Genomic DNA, 18,326 nt, shown 5'->3' with positions numbered 1-18,326 from the left:
GTCCAGTCCATAGTGGATCTAACATAACAGTGTCAGAGTCCAGTCCATAGTGAATCTAACATAATAGTGTGCGAGTCCAGTCAACAGTGGATCTAGCATAATAGTGTGAGAGTCCAGTCCACAGTGGATCTAACATAATAGTGTGAGAGTCTAGTATATAGTGGATCTAGCATAATAGTGTGCAAGTTCAGTCCATAGTGGATCTAGTATAATAGTGTGAGAGTCCAGTCCATAGTGGATCTAACATAATAGTGTGAGAGTCCAGTCCATAGTGGATCTAACACAGATAGACAACATTCACACTCACATTCACACACTAATACCGTTAATCTATGCATGGTAATTTGCTGGATCCGCTTATCAGTTTCTAAAACTTGTTAGTCATCCTCCTTATATTCAGGCTCAAAAATGTAAGGTCTTGGTTCATCATTTGTTCCAACGTAGTAGTCGTTGGCTGTCATGAAGACTGTCGTGATTAGTAGTAGTTGTTTATTGAAATAAATAGCAAAGGTTGTGAAATGACTTAAATACTCAAATATCACATCCATCCATCCATCAAATATAACATGTTATTATGAATGTTCCTGTTACTTACAGTGTGTAAAACCTTGATGGAGGTTTTCAAATGTTTTTAGTGTGGTTCCCATTAGTTCCATTGTTAGCTGACTTTTGATAAGGTTTATTTCGATTTAAAATGCATTTAAAAAAAAAAAATGGGTGCTTGTCTCACATGAGAATTGTGAAAGATGGACAACGTGCCATAAATCAGTGCAGCTCCCCTTTAAAGCTGTGTAATCAGACAGTTTTTTACACTGTGATAATGAGGAATATTTTAGGCACGTCCACATAAATGGACCATTTTTTTAAATAGACATGACCCATAGGGTCTTAAACTGCGTCGACAAAGTTATTGTATTCATTTTAAAATCATCAAAGCATTTTCCCCAAAAGCGGAGTGGCTTTGTGTTTGGCTTTTTCTTCCCTTACCCAAAACAAGCTTTTTAGATTCACATGTGCCTTTCTTCCTCTCCACCCGCAGACCAACATCCCTTTCCTCCAGAATGTATTTTCCAACCATCAGTTTCTCCACTCCACCGTGGACACGCAGTTCATCGACGAGAACCAGGAATTGTTCAACCTCAAACCTACGCAGAACCGAGCCCAGAAGCTGCTGCACTATCTGGGTGAGACCGTGGACCAGCTGCCTCATCCTCTCATGTTCCATGACTAAAGCAGCCTACTGTGTTTTAACGTGCAGGTCATGTGATGGTGAACGGACCAACCACGCCCATCCCAGTGAAGGCCAAACCGTCCTCTATTGACCCTGTCATCCCCCCCGTCACCATGGGTACGTATCATCACCTTTATAGCGATGTGTACAAAATACATATTTACATTTTTGTTACAAAAAAGATCAGTTAGGATAATAGATAATGTTGGATATAGAGAACATTCAAACCCTTTATTCATTCAATCGAAAATATTGAAATTCCACGACATGGTGGAGTTGCAAACAGCTACAATTATGCACAAAGAAAACTATCAACTTTTTTTCCAATTCAACACGATTCTCGATTCAAAAACGTTTTTTTTCCCGATTTAAAAGGATTCGTATTCATTCGATACATAGGATTTCAGCAGGATCTACCCCAGTCTGCTGACATGCAAGCAGAGTAGTAGATTTTTGTAAAAAGCTGTTATAATTGTAAAGGACAATGTTTTATCAACTGGTTGCAATATTGTAAATTTCTATTAACTATTAAACAAACCAAAAATATGACTTATTTTATCTTTGTGAAAACATTGGACACAGTGTGTTGTCAAGCTTATGAGATGTGATGCAAGTGTAAGCCACTGTGACACTATTGTTCTTTTTTTTTTTTTTATAAATTGTAACGATAAAGTTTGTTTTTTTTTATTAAAAAAAAAAAAAAAAATGGTATACATTTTATAAATTGTAATGATAATGCTCCTCTCTGAGCTGCAACCTTATCGTGGTAGAGGAGTTTGCGTGTTCCAATGATCCTAGGAGCTATGTTTTCCGGGGGCATAAAGCCCCCTGGTAGGGTCTCCCAAGGCAAACAGGTTCTAGGTGAGGGATCAGACAAAGAGCAGCTCGAAGACCTTTATGAAGAAGAAAAATCATGGACCCAGATTTCCCTCGCCCGGACGCGGGTCACCGGGGCCCCCCTCTGGAGCCAGGCCCGGAGGTGGGGCACGATGGCGAGCGCCTGGTGGCCGGGCCTGATCCCATGGGGCCCGGCCGGGCACAGCCCGAAGAGGCAACGTGGGTTACCTCTCCAATGGGCTCACCACCCATAGCAGGGGCCATAGAGGTCGGGTGCATTGTGAGCTGGGCGACAGCCGAAGGCAGGGCACTTGGCGGTCCGATCCTCGGCTACAGAAGCTAGCTCTTGGGACGTGGAACGTCACGTCACTGGGGGGGAAAGAGCCTGAGCTAGTGCGCGAAGTCGAGAAATTCCGGCTGGATATAGTCGGACTCACTTCGACGCACAGCAAGGGCTCTGGAACCACTTCTCTCGAGAGGGATTGGACCCTCTTCCACTCTGGCGTTGCCGGCAGTGAGAGGCGACGGGCTGGGCTGGCAATTCTTGTTTACCCCCGGCTCAAAGCCTGTACGTTGGAGTTCAACCCGGTGGGCGAAAGGGTAGCCTCCCTCCGCCTTCGGGTGGGGGGACGGGTCCTGACTGTTGTTTGTGCTTATACACCAAACAGCAGTACAGAGTACCCACCCTTTTTGGGAACACTCGAGGGAGTACTGGAAAGTGCTCCCCCGGGTGATTCCCTTGTCCTACTGGGAGACTTCAACGCTCATGTTGGCAACGACAGTGAAACCTGGAGAGGCGTGATTGGGAAGAATGGCCGCCCGGATCTGAACCCGAGTGGTGTTTTGTTATTGGACTTTTGTGCTCGTCACAGTTTGTCCATAACAAACACCATGTTCAAACATAAGGGTGTCCATATGTGCACTTGGCACCAGGACACCCTAGGCCGCAGTTCCATGATCGACTTTGTAGTTGTGTCATCGGATTTGCGGCCTTATGTTTTGGACACTCGGGTGAAGAGAGGGGCGGAGCTTTCTACCGATCACCACCTGGTGGTGAGTTGGCTGCGATGGTGGGGGAGGATGCCGGACAGACCTGGGAGGCCCAAACGCATTGTGAGGGTCTGCTGGGAACGTCTGGCAGAGTCTCCTGTCAGACAAAGTTTCAATTCCCACCTCCGGAAGAACTTTGAACATGTCACGAGGGAGGTGCTGGACATTGAGTCCGAGTGGACCATGTTCCGCACCTCTATTGTCGAGGTGGCAGATCGGAGCTGTGGCCGCAAGGTAGTTGGTGCCTGTCGGGGCGGCAATCCTAAAACCCCTTGGTGGACACCAGCGGTGAGGGATGCCGTCAAGCTGAAGAAGGAGTCCTATCGGGTCCTTTTGGCTCATAGGACTCCGGAGGCAGTGGACAGGTACCGACAGGCCAAGCGGTGTGCAGCTTCAGCGGTCGCAGAGGCAAAAACTCGGACATGGGAGGAGTTCGGGGAAGCCATGGAAAACGACTTCGAAGCGATTCTGGACCACCTTCCGCCGCCTCAGGAAGGGGAAGCAGTGCGCTATCAACACCGTGTATGGTGCGGATGGTGTTCTGCTGACCTCAACTGCGGATGTTGTGGATAGGTGGAAGGAATACTTCGAAGACCTCCTCAATCCCACCAACACGTCTTCCTATGAGGAAGCAGTGCCTGGGGAATTTGTGGTGGACTCTCCTATTTCTGGGGCTGAGGTCGCTGAGGTAGTTAAAAAGCTCCTCGGTGGCAAGGCCCCAGGGGTGGACGAGATCCGCCCGGAGTTCCTTAAGGCTCTGGATGCTGTGGGGCTGTCTTGGTTGACAAGACTTTGCAGCATCGCGTGGACATCGGGGGCGGTACCTCTGGATTGGCAGACCGGGGTGGTGGTTCCTCTCTTTAAGAAGGGGGACCGGAGGTTGTGTTCCAACTATCGTGGGATCACACTCCGCAGCCTTCCCGGTAAGGTTTATTCAGGTGTACTGGAGAGGAGGCTACGTCGGATAGTCGAACCTCGGATTCAGGAGGAACAGTGTGGTTTTCGTCCTGGTCGTGGAACTGTGAACCAGCTCTATACTCTCGGCAGGGTTCTTGAGGGTGCATGGGAGTTTGCCCAACCAGTCTACATGTGCTTTGTGGACTTGGAGAAGGCATTCGACCGTGTCCCTCGGGAAGTCCTGTGGGGAGTGCTCAGAGAGTATGGGGTATCGGACTGTCTTATTGTGGCGGTCCGTTCCCTGTACGATCAGTGCCAGAGCTTGGTCCGCATTGCCGGCAGTAAGTCGAACACATTTCCAGTGAGGGTTGGACTCCGCCAAGGCTGGCCTTTGTCAAGGATTCTGTTCATAACTTTTATGGACAGAATTTCTAGGCGCAGTCAAGGCGTTGAGGGGTTCCGGTTTGGTAACCGCAGGATTAGGTCTCTGCTTTTTGCAGATGATGTGGTCCTGATGGCTTCATCTGACCGGGATCTTCAGCTCTCGCTGGATCGGTTCGCAGCCGAGTGTGAAGCGACCGGAATGAGAATCAGCACCTCCAAGTCCGAGTCCATGGTCATCGCCCGGAAAAGGGTGGAGTGCCATCTCCGGGTTGGGGAGGAGACCCTGCCCCAAGTGGAGGAGTTCAAGTACCTAGGAGTCTTGTTCACGAGTGAGGGAAGAGTGGATCGTGAGATCGACAGGCGGATCGGTGCGGCGTCTTCAGTAATGCGGACGTTGTACCGATCCGTTGTGGTGAAGAAGGAGCTGAGCCGGAAGGCAAAGCTCTCAATTTACCGGTCGATCTACGTTCCCATCCTCACCTATGGTCATGAGCTTTGGGTCATGACCGAAAGGATAAGATCACGGGTACAAGCGGCCGAAATGAGTTTCCTCCGCCGGGTGGCGGGGCTCTCCCTTAGAGATAGGGTGAGAAGCTCTGCCATCCGGGAGGGACTCAAAGTAAAGCCGCTGCTCCTTCACATCGAGAGGAGCCAGATGAGGTGGTTCGGGCATCTGGTCAGGATGCCATCCGAACGCCTCCCTAGGGAGGTGTTTAGGGCACGTCCAACCGGTAGGAGGCCACGGGGAAGACCCAGGACACGTTGGGAAGACTATGTCTCCCGGCTGGCCTGGGAACGCCTCGGGATCCCCCGGGAAGAGCTAGACGAAGTGGCTGGGGAGAGGGAAGTCTGGGTTTCCCTGCTGAGGCTGTTGCTCCCGCGACCCGACCTCGGATAAGCGGAAGATGATGGATGGTAATGATAATGTCAATGGGGGATTTTTAATTACTGCTATGCTGAAATTATAACTAATATTGATACTGTTGTTGATAATATTCATTTTAGTTTCACTACTTTTGTTTTGTTCTGTGTCGTGTTTGTGTCTCCTCTCAATTGCTCTGTTTATTGCAGTTCTGAGTGTTGCTGGGTCAGGTTTGGTTTTGGAATTGGATTGTATTGTTATAGTATTGCCGTGTATTGTTTTAGTGGATTTATGAAAAAATAAATAAATAAATAAAAAACATTTTTTTTAAATGTGAATCGATTCTGAATCGCACAACGTGAGAATCGCGATTCAAATTCGAATAGATTTTTTCCCCACACCCCTAATATATATATATATATATATATATATATATATATATATATATATATATATATATATATATATATATATATTTACACACCCCTATTATATATATATATATATATATATATATATATATATATATATATATATATATATATATATATAGGGGTGTAGGAAGAAAATTAATTTGAGTTTGAATCGCGATTCTCACGTTGTGCGATTCAGAATCGATTCACATTTTTAAAAAATCTAATTAAATCACATAATTAATTAAGAAAATATAAATAACGACAAATAGAGATAAAATATGATTAACCGCAACATGTAAGTGTAGAAAAACCCAACAACATTGTGATTTGTACATTTTCAGAATTTGCTTGTTCTTCTTTTAAACAAAGAAAACAATTGTAAGTTGTTTTTATTTTTACGTTATCGTGCCGTGATTATACCAGTCTGGCACGGTTAGAAGTACAATTTTCTCCATGTGTCCCCTGATCCAAAATGAGTTTGACACCCCTGATGTAAATAGTCATGAAAATAAAGAAAAAACACTGAATGAGAAGGCATGTCCTGTATTGTGTGTGTATGTATGTATGTATATATATATATATATATATATATATATATATATATATATACATATATACATATATATTTATATATATATATATATATATATATATATATATATATATATATATATATATATATATTTATCGTTATTTATATTTTCTTAATTATGTGATAATGATTATCAGTCGACTCATCGTGTTGATTTTCAGTCTATCGAGATAAAAAAATTACATCAATCAAATTACAGGATGTTATTTATGTAGTTTAATCATTTTCCTCGACTGATGTACCAATATCATGTGGTTCATTTTGTACATATGTAGCATCATCAAGAACGATACAAATAATTGCTATTGCGACATCCAGTGGACACATTTAGAACAGCAGTTTCTTTCATTCAAAAATTTCAGGTTAATTTTCATACTTAGCAAACGAGTCCCTTGGGCTGGATAAAACCTCTTCGCAGGCCTGATCCGGCCCTCGGGCCATACGTTTGACAGCCTTGTTTTACATTGTAGATTGTCACTGAAGGCATCAAGCTCATTGAGAGAATGCCAAGAGAGTGCAAAGCAGTAATCAGAGAGAAAGGGTGGCTATTTTGAAGAAACTAGAATATAAAACCAGTTTTCAGTTATGTCACCCTTTTTGTTAGGTACATAACTCCACATGTGTTCATTAATAGTTTTTGTGCCTTAGTGACAATCTACATAAATAGTCATGAAACTAAAGACAACACATTAAATGAGGAGAAGGTATGTCCAAACTTTTGGCCTGTACTGTATAGCGGTACAAAATGGATGGATGGATGGATGTATATGTATATTATATATACATTTGTACGCACGTACAACACTTAAAACCTTCAGTATTTCAGTATGTGGAATTAAATATTGGAATGGATTAAGCAAAGAAATCAAAAAATTTACTAAAGTTGTACGGTATACTGGTATTAGTATAGTACCGCGATACTAATGAATTATATTCGGTACTATACCGCCTCTAAAAAGTAATTTAGTCGTTACTACTATGATTATGTCGATATTTTTGGTATGATGACAGGATCATACGAATGTATAATAATCCTGTAACGACTTGGTATTGGATTGATACCCAAATTTGTGGTATCATCTAAAGCTAATGTAAAGCATCAAACAACAGAAGAATAAGTGATTATTACATTTTAACAGAAGTGTAGATAGAACATGTAAAAAGAGAATCTAAGCAGATATTAACCATAAAAATTGGACCAATTACCTCCCTGCTTGGCATCAAAGGTTGGAATTGCGGGCTAAATCACCAAAAATGATTCCTGGGCGCGGCACCGCTGCTGCCCACTGCTCCCCTGACCTCCCAGGGGCTGAACCAGGGGAGGGGTCAAATGCAGAGGACACATTTCGCCACACCAAGTGTGTGTGTGACAATCATTGGTACTTTAACTTTACTTAACTTTAACGTAGGGACAAAAGGGATTATTCTGCTCACCTAAGTAGATTTTTAATCAATTTTTACAGTTTGTCCCTAATAATGTTGACAAAATAGTAGAATGATAAATGACACAATGTGTTACTGCACACGGTACATATGTTAAATGTAACGTAAGATGATTTTTTTGTTAAAATATAGCCTATAATGCAATTTTTGTGTTCCCATTTATTCAGAAAAGTATCAAAAAGTACCAAAAAGTATGGAAATAATTTTGGTACTGGTACTAACATATTGGTATTGGAACAACCTTACAATGTACTAATATGATCCAATTCAAGAAACTGTTCAAACTTAAAGTGTTTACAAAGTACAAATAAGAACAACCATGATAAACATTCTGAATTTATTCCATCCATCCATTCAATTTCTAGAAAATCTTATCTCACCATATGAAAAGAAAAACATCCTTCACTAATCATTATTTATTAATCTTATTTTAATATTATTACGTATGGAGCATTTTGTGAATACACAGAGAACAGGAAGTGAACAAAAGTGTTGGCAACTGCAAAGGAAACGGGGTAGAATTTGATAAGCGCTGCTTCTTCCTCCTCCTTTTCAAACATGTTGAATAGAGAAACTGAAAATTGGAATATATCTTGTATGCATGCATGTCCCATAATCAACTCAAACTCAACTAAAAAAAAAAATGTATTCAGCACAGAAGATGGGTTTCAAATCCCCTTAAGGCCCGCTGTGCTAAAATGGTGTACAGTTGTGGAACCTCAAGGCACTTTGGATAAAAGCTCCGTCTGAAAGACAAATCAGCTGTCCAACAACCGGATAGCTTTAGGCAAAAAAAAAAAAGCCTCCCTAAAAGGCTCCGTTTAACGCCCGCAGAGGGAATGTTTGTGACCTGGGACGCTCCGCTGAGCGGTGAGTAGGCTAAAGCAGGGAGAGGGTGCCAATTTGTGAGGCCCGACGTTCTCAGCGAATCCTGCAGGACAAACTTAACGGCTTATATTGAGCGCATTTTGCCACAGAGAATCTCAGAGTCAGGCTCTTTAGCCCAAATGCACATAGCATCGATTAAATAGTCTCTCCTTCTGCCTCTTTAGAATGTGCTTTCTGTCCTTTATCGCCAACTTCTTCATGCGGCAAATATAAACATTTGACTAACTGAAGTGAATAATACACAGAATCAGAACCAGAATCAGATATACAGTGGGGCAAAAAAATAATTAATCAGCCACCGATTGTGCAAGTTCTCCCACTTAAAATGATGACAGAGGTCTGTAATTTTCATCATAGGTACACTTCAACTGTGAGAGACAGAATGTGAAAACAAAAGCCAGGAATTTACATTGTAGGAATTTTTAAGAATTTATTTGTAAATTATGGTGGAAAATAAGTATTTGGTCAACCATTCAAAGCTCTCAGTGATGGAAGGAGGTTTTGGCTCAAAATCTCACGATACATGGCCCCATTCATTCTTTCCTTAACACGGATCAATCGTCCTGTCCCCTTAGCAGAAAAACAGCCCCAAAGCATGATGTTTCCACCCCCATGCTTCACAGTAGATATGGTGTTCTTGGGATGCAACTCAGTATTCTGCTTTCTCCAAACATGACGAGTTGAGTTTTTCTGCTAAGGGGACAGGACGATTGATCCGTGTTAAAGAAAGAATGAATGGGGCCATGTATCTTGAGATTTTGAGCCAAAACCTCCTCCCATTAGTGAGAGCTTTTAATGGTTGACCAAATACTTATTTTACTCCATAATTTACAAATAAATTATTTAGAATTCCTACAATGGGAATTCCTTGATTTTTCCCCACATTCTGTCTCTCACAGTTGAAGTGTACCTATGATGAAAATTACAGACCTCTCTCATCATTTTAAGTGGGAGAACTTGCACAATCGGTGGCTGACTAAATACTTTTTGCCCCACTGTACTTTATTAATCCCCGAGGGTAAATTAAGATTTTCAGCACAATCCCCTACAAGATCAGACTAACATTACAAGATCGATGACAGGTTTGCCAACTTCCGGCGCCCCTTACAAAAAAGGTAAACGCTGGGGAGGGGTAAGAAAATAAAATATTCAGTCTAAGCCTGGGCACCTGTAGAGGGGGTCCATACTGAGGCCAAGGGGGGAAAAAAACTCATAGCCACAGCACGCATAATCATTTGTGTAAGAGGGAAACATCAAAGAACACAAAGGACATTAAAGACATTAAAAGAGCAGAGCTGATGCAACCAGACATTTCTACATACAGCAACACAAGTAGAACAAAGACAACAACAAAAAACATATACACTGTGGTGGCCTCTGTGGTGTATTCATGCCGTCATCTTTTGGGGTGGAGAAGTATGGCCAGAGACAGGAGCAGACCCAACAAAGTAACCAAGAGTGCCAACTCCACACTCATTCGGCCAGTGTCCAGTCCGCATGGAGACCCGCAGTAAATTTTTGGGGTCCCACTTTTTTGTAAGCTTTTTGAAAACAAATGATAAATGTTTGCATTATCCTGTTTTATCTCACATTCTATATTGTGTTTTTGGAAAAAAGTTGTCATAAATGTTACTTAATTTATGTATTTTTTTAAATACAAATGAAAACACATTTTTATGTGTATTCATGCCATCATCTGCTGGGGTGGCGGGAGCATGGCCAGAGACAGGTGCAGACCCAACCCAACCCAGAGAGCCGACTCCATTCTCGGCCACCCACTAACCAGTCTGCATGGATGAGCGAGGATGGGTCTAAGGAGACCCGATACTTGCTCATTCAGCCAAGACACTGTGAAGCTTGTCCGTCCCGGCGCTCAGCGCCAGCTCCGCAGCCCTGTTTCTTCATCCGCATCTCCTCCATTCTCTCTAAACGGACTCTGGTGTGGCAGCTGGTCTCCATGACCAAAAGGCTCCCGGGAGGCAGATCCAGAAGTTCACAAAAAAAGCACCGCGGAAGTCACAAAAGTCAATCAATGTTTACGTATATAGCCCTAAATCACGAGCATCTCAAAGGGCTGCACAAGCCACAACGACATCCTCGGCTCAGATCCCACATCAGGGCAAGGAAAAACTCAACCCAATAGGATGACAATGACAAACCTTGCAGGGGACTGTAGATGTGGGGACCCGCACCCCTGGGCGACCGGTGCAATGGACGTCGAGTGGATCTAGCAAAATAGTGTGAGAGTCCAGTCCATAGTGGATCTAACATAATATTGTGAGACTCCAGTCCATAGTGGATGTAGCATAATAGTGTGAGAGTCCAGTCCATAGTGGATCTAACATAATAATGTGAGAGTCCAGTCCATAGTGGATCTAATATAATAGTGTGAGAATCCAGTCCATAGTGGATCTAGCATAATAGTGTGAGAGTCCAGCCCATCGTGGTTAATAGTTTGAGAGTCCAGTCCATAGTGGATCTAGCATAATAGTGTGAGAGTCCAGTCCATAGTGGATCTAATATAATAGTGTGAGAATCCAGTCCATAGTGGATCTAGCATAATAGTGTGAGAGTCCAGTCCATAGTGGTTTTAATAGAATAGTGTGAAAATCCAGTCCCTAGTGGATCTAGCATAATAGTGTGAGAGTCCAGTCCATATTGGATCTAATATAATAATGTGACAATCCAGTCCATAGTGGATCTAGCATAATAGTATGAGAGTCCAGTCCATAGTGGATCTAGCATAATAGTGTGAGAGTCCAGTCCATAGTGGATCTAGCATAATAGTGTGAGAGTCCAGTCCATAGTGGATCTAACATAATAATGTGAGAGTCCAGTCCATAGTGGATCTAATATAATAGTGTGAGAATCCAGTCCATAGTGGATCTAGCATAATAGTGTGAGAGTCCAGTCCATAGTGGTTTTAATAGAATAGTGTGAAAATCCAGTCCCTAGTGGATCTAGCATAATAGTGTGAGAGTCCAGTCCATATTGGATCTAATATAATAATGTGACAATCCAGTCCATAGTGGATCTAGCATAATAGTATGAGAGTCCAGTCCATAGTGGATCTAGCATAATAGTGTGAGAGTCCAGTCCATTGGGGATCTAACATAATAGTGTGAGAGTCCAGTCCATAGTGGATCTAGCATAATAGTGTGAGTCCAGTCCATAGTGGATCTAGCATAATAGTATGAGATTCCAGTCCATAGTGGATCTAGCATAATAGTGTGAGAGTCCAGTCCAAAGTGGATCTAATAGTGTGAGAATCCAGTCCATATTGGATCTAACATAATAGTGGGAGTCCAGTCCATAGTGGATCTAACATAATAGTGAGAGTCCAGTCCATAGTGGATCTAGTATAATATTGTGAGAATCCAGTCCATAGTGGATCTAGCATAATAGTATGAGATTCCAGTCCATAGTGGATCTAGCATAATAGTGTGAAAGTCCAGTCCAAAGTGGATCTAATATAATAGTGTGAGAATCCAGTCCATATTGGATCTAACATAATAGTGGGAGTCCAGTCCATAGTGGATCTAACATAGTAGTGAGAGTCTAGTCCATAGTGGATCTAGCATAATAGTGGGAGTCCAGTCCATAGTGGATCTAACATAATAGTGTGAGAGTCCAGTCCATAGTGGTTTTAATATAATAGTTTGAGAATCCAGTCCATAGTGGATCTAACATAATAGTGTGTTCACTAATGGAGTCGGACAACTAAAAGGCATGCAAAGCCGAATAGACTGGAATTGAATAGAAAAGAGCTGCATTGTTGAATAATTGTGCGTGTTCCCCGTGTCCTCAACTTGTCCACAAGCTCTCGCACAGGAACACCCAAAAAGAACAGGTACACACCGACTGTACGGAGTGCTGGCACGCAGCCAAAGCCCACTAATGAGATTTGTAGTGTGCGTAGATCCTTTCTTTCACTCATCTGAGGGATTGAGAGAGAGAAGAGCGGGATTAGGGCAGCATTATCACACCCTGCGGAGGCAGAGAGGGAGGGACGAGAGAGGAGAGCGGCGTGATGAAAGGAGGACGAGAGAGTGTTTGGTCAGGTGTGCATTTTAATCTTCCCTGCATACATAGGCAATCATCCGCCAGGTGGGGAGGCGAGGATAGATGAAGTTATCCGGTGCCGTGTGCAAAGCACGTGAGTTTATGCAGACTTCAAAGAATTCCCAGCATCCGTCGCACTGTGTGGCAGTAACACCGACTGCGGACCTTTTAAGGAATGTTTTGCACATATTTAAAGGCCTACTGAAACCCACTACTACCGACCACGCAGTCTGATAGTTTATATATCAATGATGAAATATTAACATTACAACACATGCCAATACGGCCTTTTTAGTTTACTATATTGCAATTTTAAATTTCCCGGGAGTTTCTTGTTGAAAGTGTCGCGGAATGATGACGCGTACGCGTGAAGTCACGGACTGTAAGGAAATATTAGCGCTGCGCACACACACAGCTAAAAGTCATCTGCTTTAACCGCATAATTACACAGTATTTTGGACATCTGTGTTGCTGAATCTTTTGCAATTTGTTAAATTAATATTGGAGAAGTCTAAGTAGAAAGATGGAGTTGGGAAGCTTTAGCCTTTAGCCACACAAACACACGGTGATTCCTTGTTTAAAATTCCCGGAGGTGAAGCTTTCCTATGGATCAGAGCGGTCATGCGAACATGGATCCCGACCAAATGTCAACCGGCAGTTTTCTGTGAGAAAATTGTGGTAAAAAGTCGCCACTGAGCTTGTGCCGTCGATTTCCCTCAGACACTGGCCTCAAGACACCCGCAGACACACCCTTCTGACTATCAGGTACTATTAAACTCACTAAAACACTAGCAACACAATAGAAAGATAAAGGATTTCCCAGAATTATCCTAGTAAATGTGTCTAAAAACATCTGAATCCGTCCCAATGCAATCGCGTTTTTTTTTTAACTAGATTTTTTTCTTCTTTTTTTTGTAGTCCGTCGATATCAATATCCTCAAACACAAATCTTTCATCCTCGCTCAAATTAATGGGGAAGTTGACGTTTTCTTGGTCCGAATAGCACTTTTCTTTGGAGGCTCCCATTAAAAACAATGTGAGGATGTGAGGAGCCCTCACACGGGTGACGTCATCGTCTGCGACTTCCGGTAAAGGCAAGGCTTTTCTATTAGCGACCAAAAGTTGCGAACTTTATAGTGGATGTTCTCTACTAAATCCTTTCAGCAAAAATATGGCAATATCGCGAAATGATCAAGTATGACACATAGAATGGACCTGCTATCCCCGTTTAAATAAGAAAATCTCATTTCAGTAGGCCTTTAAACGCTGGAGTATACAAATGAGATTTAAGATGGGACTTAAATGCTTCTCCTGAGGTAGCACCTCTAACTGTTACCGGGAGGGTATTCCAGAGTACTGGAGCCCCAATAGAAAACGCTTTATAGCCCGCATACTGTTTTGGGGCTCCGTAAATCACTAATAAGCCACAGTTCTTAGAACGCAGATTTCTTCCCGGGACATAAGGTACAATACAATCAGCAAGATAGGATGGAGCAAGACCGTTTAGTATTTTCTACGTAAGTTGTAAAACCTTAAAGTCACATCTTAAGTGCACGGGAAGCCAGTGCATGTGAGCCAGTATAGGTGTAGGTATATACACTATATTGGTAAAAGTATTTGGGCACTTGCCTTGACTCACATATGAACTTGAAGTGCCATCCCGTTCATAACCCATAGGGTTTAATATGATGTCGGTCCACCTTTTGCAGCTATTACAGCTTCAACTCTTCTGGGAAGGCTGTCCACAAAGTTGCGTAGTGTGTTTATAGGAATTGTCCACCATTCTTCCAAAAGCGCATTGGTGAGGTCACACACTGATGTTGGTTGCGGCTCTCAGTCTCCGTTCTAATTTATACCAAATTTAATCTATTGGGTTCGGGTCAGGACTCTTAGCAGGCCAGTCAAGTGCATCCAGACCATGTTATCCATGTCTTTATGGACCTTGCTTTGTGCACTGCTGCACAGTCATGTTGGAAGAGGAAGGGGCCCGCTCCAAACTGTTCCCACAAGGTTGGGAGCATGGAATTGTCCAAAATATTTTGGTATCCTGGAGTATTCAAAGTTCCTTTCACTAGAACTAAGGGGCCAAGCCCAACTCCTGAAAAACAATTCTTCCTCCACCACATTTCACATTGGGCATAATGCAGTCCGAAATGTACCGTTCTCCTGGTCACCTCCAAACTCAGACTGGTCCATCAGATTGCCAGATGGAAAAGTGTGATTCATCACTCCAGAGAATGCATCTCCGCTGCTCTAGCAGTCAGTGGCGATGTGGTTTACACCACTGCATCCGACGCTTTACATTGGACTTGGTCATGTATGGCTTAGATGCAGCTGGTCGGCCATGGAAACCCACTCCATGAAGCTTTCTGCGTACTGTACGTGGGCTAATTTGAAGGTCACATGAAGTTTGGAGCTCTGTAGTGAAGTGAAGTGACTTATATTTATATAGCGCTTTTTCTCGAGTGACTCAAAGCGCTTTACATAGTGACGGCCAATATCTAAGTTACATTTAAACCAGTGCTGGTGGCACTGGGAGCAGGTGGGTAAAGTGTCTTGCCCAAGGACACAACGGCAGTAACTAGGATGGCGGAAGCGGGCATCGAACCTGCAACCCTCAAGTTGCTGGCACGGCCACTCTACCAACCGAGCTATCCCGCCCTGTAGCAACTGAATGTGCAGAAACTCTTTGCACTATTCAGCACCCGCTGACGCCTCTCTGTCAGTTTACGTGGCCTACCACTTGGTGGCTGAGTTGCTGTTGTTCCCAAACACTTCCATTTTCTTATAATTAAGCCGACAGTTGACTTTGGAATATTTAGGAGCGAGGAAATTTCACGACTGGATCTGTTGCACAGGTGGCATCCTATTACAGTTCCACGCTGGAAATCACCAAGCTCCTGAGAGCGGCCCATTCATCCATCCATTTTCTACCGCGTATTCCCTTTTTTGGGGTCGTGGAGGGCGCTGGCTACAGCTACAGTCGGGTGGAAGGCGGGGTACACCCTGGACAAGTCGCAGCCCATTCTTTCACAAATGTTTGTGGAAACCGTCTCCATGCCTAAGTGCTTGAGTGTATACACCTGTGGCCGGGCCAAGTGATTAGGACACCTAATTCTGATATATATATACATATATATATATATATATATATATATATATATATATATATATATATATATATATATATATATATATATATATATATATATATAGTATAAGTGTAATATGATCAAACTGTGTTGTTCGAGTCAAAAGTCTAGCAGCCGCATTTTGTAATTTAATAATCACGTGACAAGGGAAGTTGGAGTAGAGCGACTCACAAAGAATTTATTCTGTCCTTCCAGAGGAGAAGAAGCAAATAAACTCGGTCCTGTCGTTAATAACAGGCGCTGACCGGCAACGCAGACGACCGTTTTACCCTGATAAACAACTTTATTTTGTGTAGCAAGCAACAAAAGTAACATTATCCCTGGCGAGCTGTCACAACAACCACTCCCCTGCTTTCCCAGTATGAGCTGGTATTTGTCACGGGCCCCCATATCGCCATGTAGCTAGGATTAAGATTAGTTTATTTCAAAGGGGACAATGCAATTTCATAAAAAAGTAATGACTACACATGGTTGAAAAAGCCAGAATTTGCTAGAAGGCTAGTTTTCATCAGTATTCCCCTGCTATGATGTAAAAAAAGCAGTAAAATTTCTAAGAAAAAGAGATGAAAAGAAAAAAAGGCACACAATACATATATACGATATGATTAAAAAAAAAAAAGCTGCCCGGTATATGCTTGTATATTATTCTTTAATTTTGGACCTCTAGAATGCCCTCATCCATTTGTGTCAGCGAGGTGAAGTTAGAGTTGAAGTCCCAATGATAGTCTCTCTCACACACACACACACACACACACACACACACACACACACACACTAGGTGTCACAACGTGGTTTTCGTGAGCTTTGTTCTCCCAGGATGCAAACAGACTATTCTGGACAAGGCTTGCAGGTAGGAACATATTTAATGATCTTCACTCAAAACGGTACAAAAACGGAAAACAAAGCTGATTGCACTTGGAGTTAAAGTAAATACTTAGCATTTACCATGGCATGGCAAGAAACAAACTGTGGCATGAAACAACTAGCATGACTATGGAAACAGACCTGAAAACGAACAATGACGCCAGGCCGACTGACTGGCAAAGGCGGTTTAAATAGTGTCTTGATTAGAAACAGGTGTGCAGTCCGAACACCAGAGGCAGGTGAAAATCATAAGTCGCAATGGAAAATGAAACAAACAAGGGTGCACAAAAACAGGAACTAATGGACTCTTAAAACTAACAAAGTAACAAAAACATGATCCAGACCACAGATCGTGACTCTAGATATGGTGAAATTACTCTCTGCATTTGACCCATCCCCTTGTTCCACCCCCTGGGAAGTGAGAGAGCAGTGAGCAGGAGCGGTGGCCACGCATCGGGAATCAATTTAGGTGATTTAACCCCCAATCCAACCCTTGATGCTGAGTGCCAAGCAGGGAGGCAATGGGTCCCCTTTTTATAGTCTTTGGTATGACTCGGCCGGGGTGTGAACTCACGACCTGGGCCGGACACTCTAACCACAATGCCACTGAGTAGGTTAATTACGTCGCCGCCAAAATGTAAATTATGATCCTTTAAGTATTTTATTTTGAAAGTAAACCTGGTAATTTATTGTTTGGTAACACTTTAGTATGGGTAACATAGTCACCATTAATTTGTTGCTTATTACAGTAACAAATACTTAATTTAGAGTGTTTTGGACACTAGGGGAGCATATAAGGGTTAGGATTACTAAGAAGCATTAATTCTGAGGTTATTGAGGGTAGATTCTTAGTTAATAGCTTACTGGTTGTATTACAAGACCTTGCAGAATAAGGCATGAATAAGTACTTAATAACAACTAATTAAGAGCCAATATCTTACCTATTTGCATGTTAATAAGCAACTAATTAATGGTGAATGTGTTCCCCATACTAATGTGTTACCTATTTTTGGTTTGTGCATGACTTACTGTCCAACACAAGCAGATTTTAGCTTTCTCAGAAGTACACCTCTTTGACTCTTTCAACTTTCCAACCTTAGCATTTCAGGTTCGACTCGTGCGTGTTGGTGGCTCGCGCATTTCATATTCACACGCAATTCCAGGCGGAATTGCGCAGATCGTAGTTATTCTCCCATATTTTGTTACGTACGATAGGGGAAGGAGACGACATCACGAAGAAGTTCTGGTTCACAGGTTTATTCAAACCTTTGATAAGTGTGTGGTGCCAGACTATGTGTAGAATTAATCATGTAAACAATAATGTAAACAACCAGGGTTGTTGTAAGTGCTTGTTGGGGGAATCCTTCGTCAGTCCAGAGGGGTGAGGCAAAGATGTAGTCCGTGGGCAGGAGAGAAGCGATGTGATCCGTGTCTAAGCGGAGGTCGAAGATCGAGGGTGGCAGTCCAGAATCCAGAGGGAAGTCGAGTCACACAACTCGAACACGTGTAAACAGGAAGGACGCTGTGGAGAACACAAAGGACATGAGACGCGGGAAACTAGGAAGACAAGGAGATGGCATTTACGCGGGAGGGAAGCTGGAGACAGGATGCTTACTGAGAGGAGAAACTACGTTCCGGCATCAGCTCC

At 42.9% G+C, this 18,326-nt stretch overlaps 1 protein-coding gene across 1 annotated transcript in view; it reads left to right on the top strand.

Moving 5' to 3' along the window:
- LOC133560789 (pyruvate carboxylase, mitochondrial-like) overlaps positions 1-18,326 on the top strand; it is a 692,938-nt gene that overhangs the window by 557,210 nt on the left and 117,402 nt on the right. The window contains exons 13-14 of the mRNA XM_061913719.1: positions 1,040-1,184; positions 1,259-1,348. Of these exons, the coding sequence (XP_061769703.1) occupies positions 1,040-1,184; positions 1,259-1,348 (235 nt within the window). The remainder of the gene's footprint in view (positions 1-1,039; positions 1,185-1,258; positions 1,349-18,326) is intronic.

Source organism: Nerophis ophidion, linkage group LG10 (genome assembly GCF_033978795.1).
Source record: "Nerophis ophidion isolate RoL-2023_Sa linkage group LG10, RoL_Noph_v1.0, whole genome shotgun sequence".
Taxonomy (NCBI): Eukaryota; Metazoa; Chordata; class Actinopteri; order Syngnathiformes; family Syngnathidae; genus Nerophis; species Nerophis ophidion.
The sequence above is the reverse complement of the archived record's forward strand: the minus strand, read 5'-3'. Positions and strand labels throughout refer to the sequence as shown.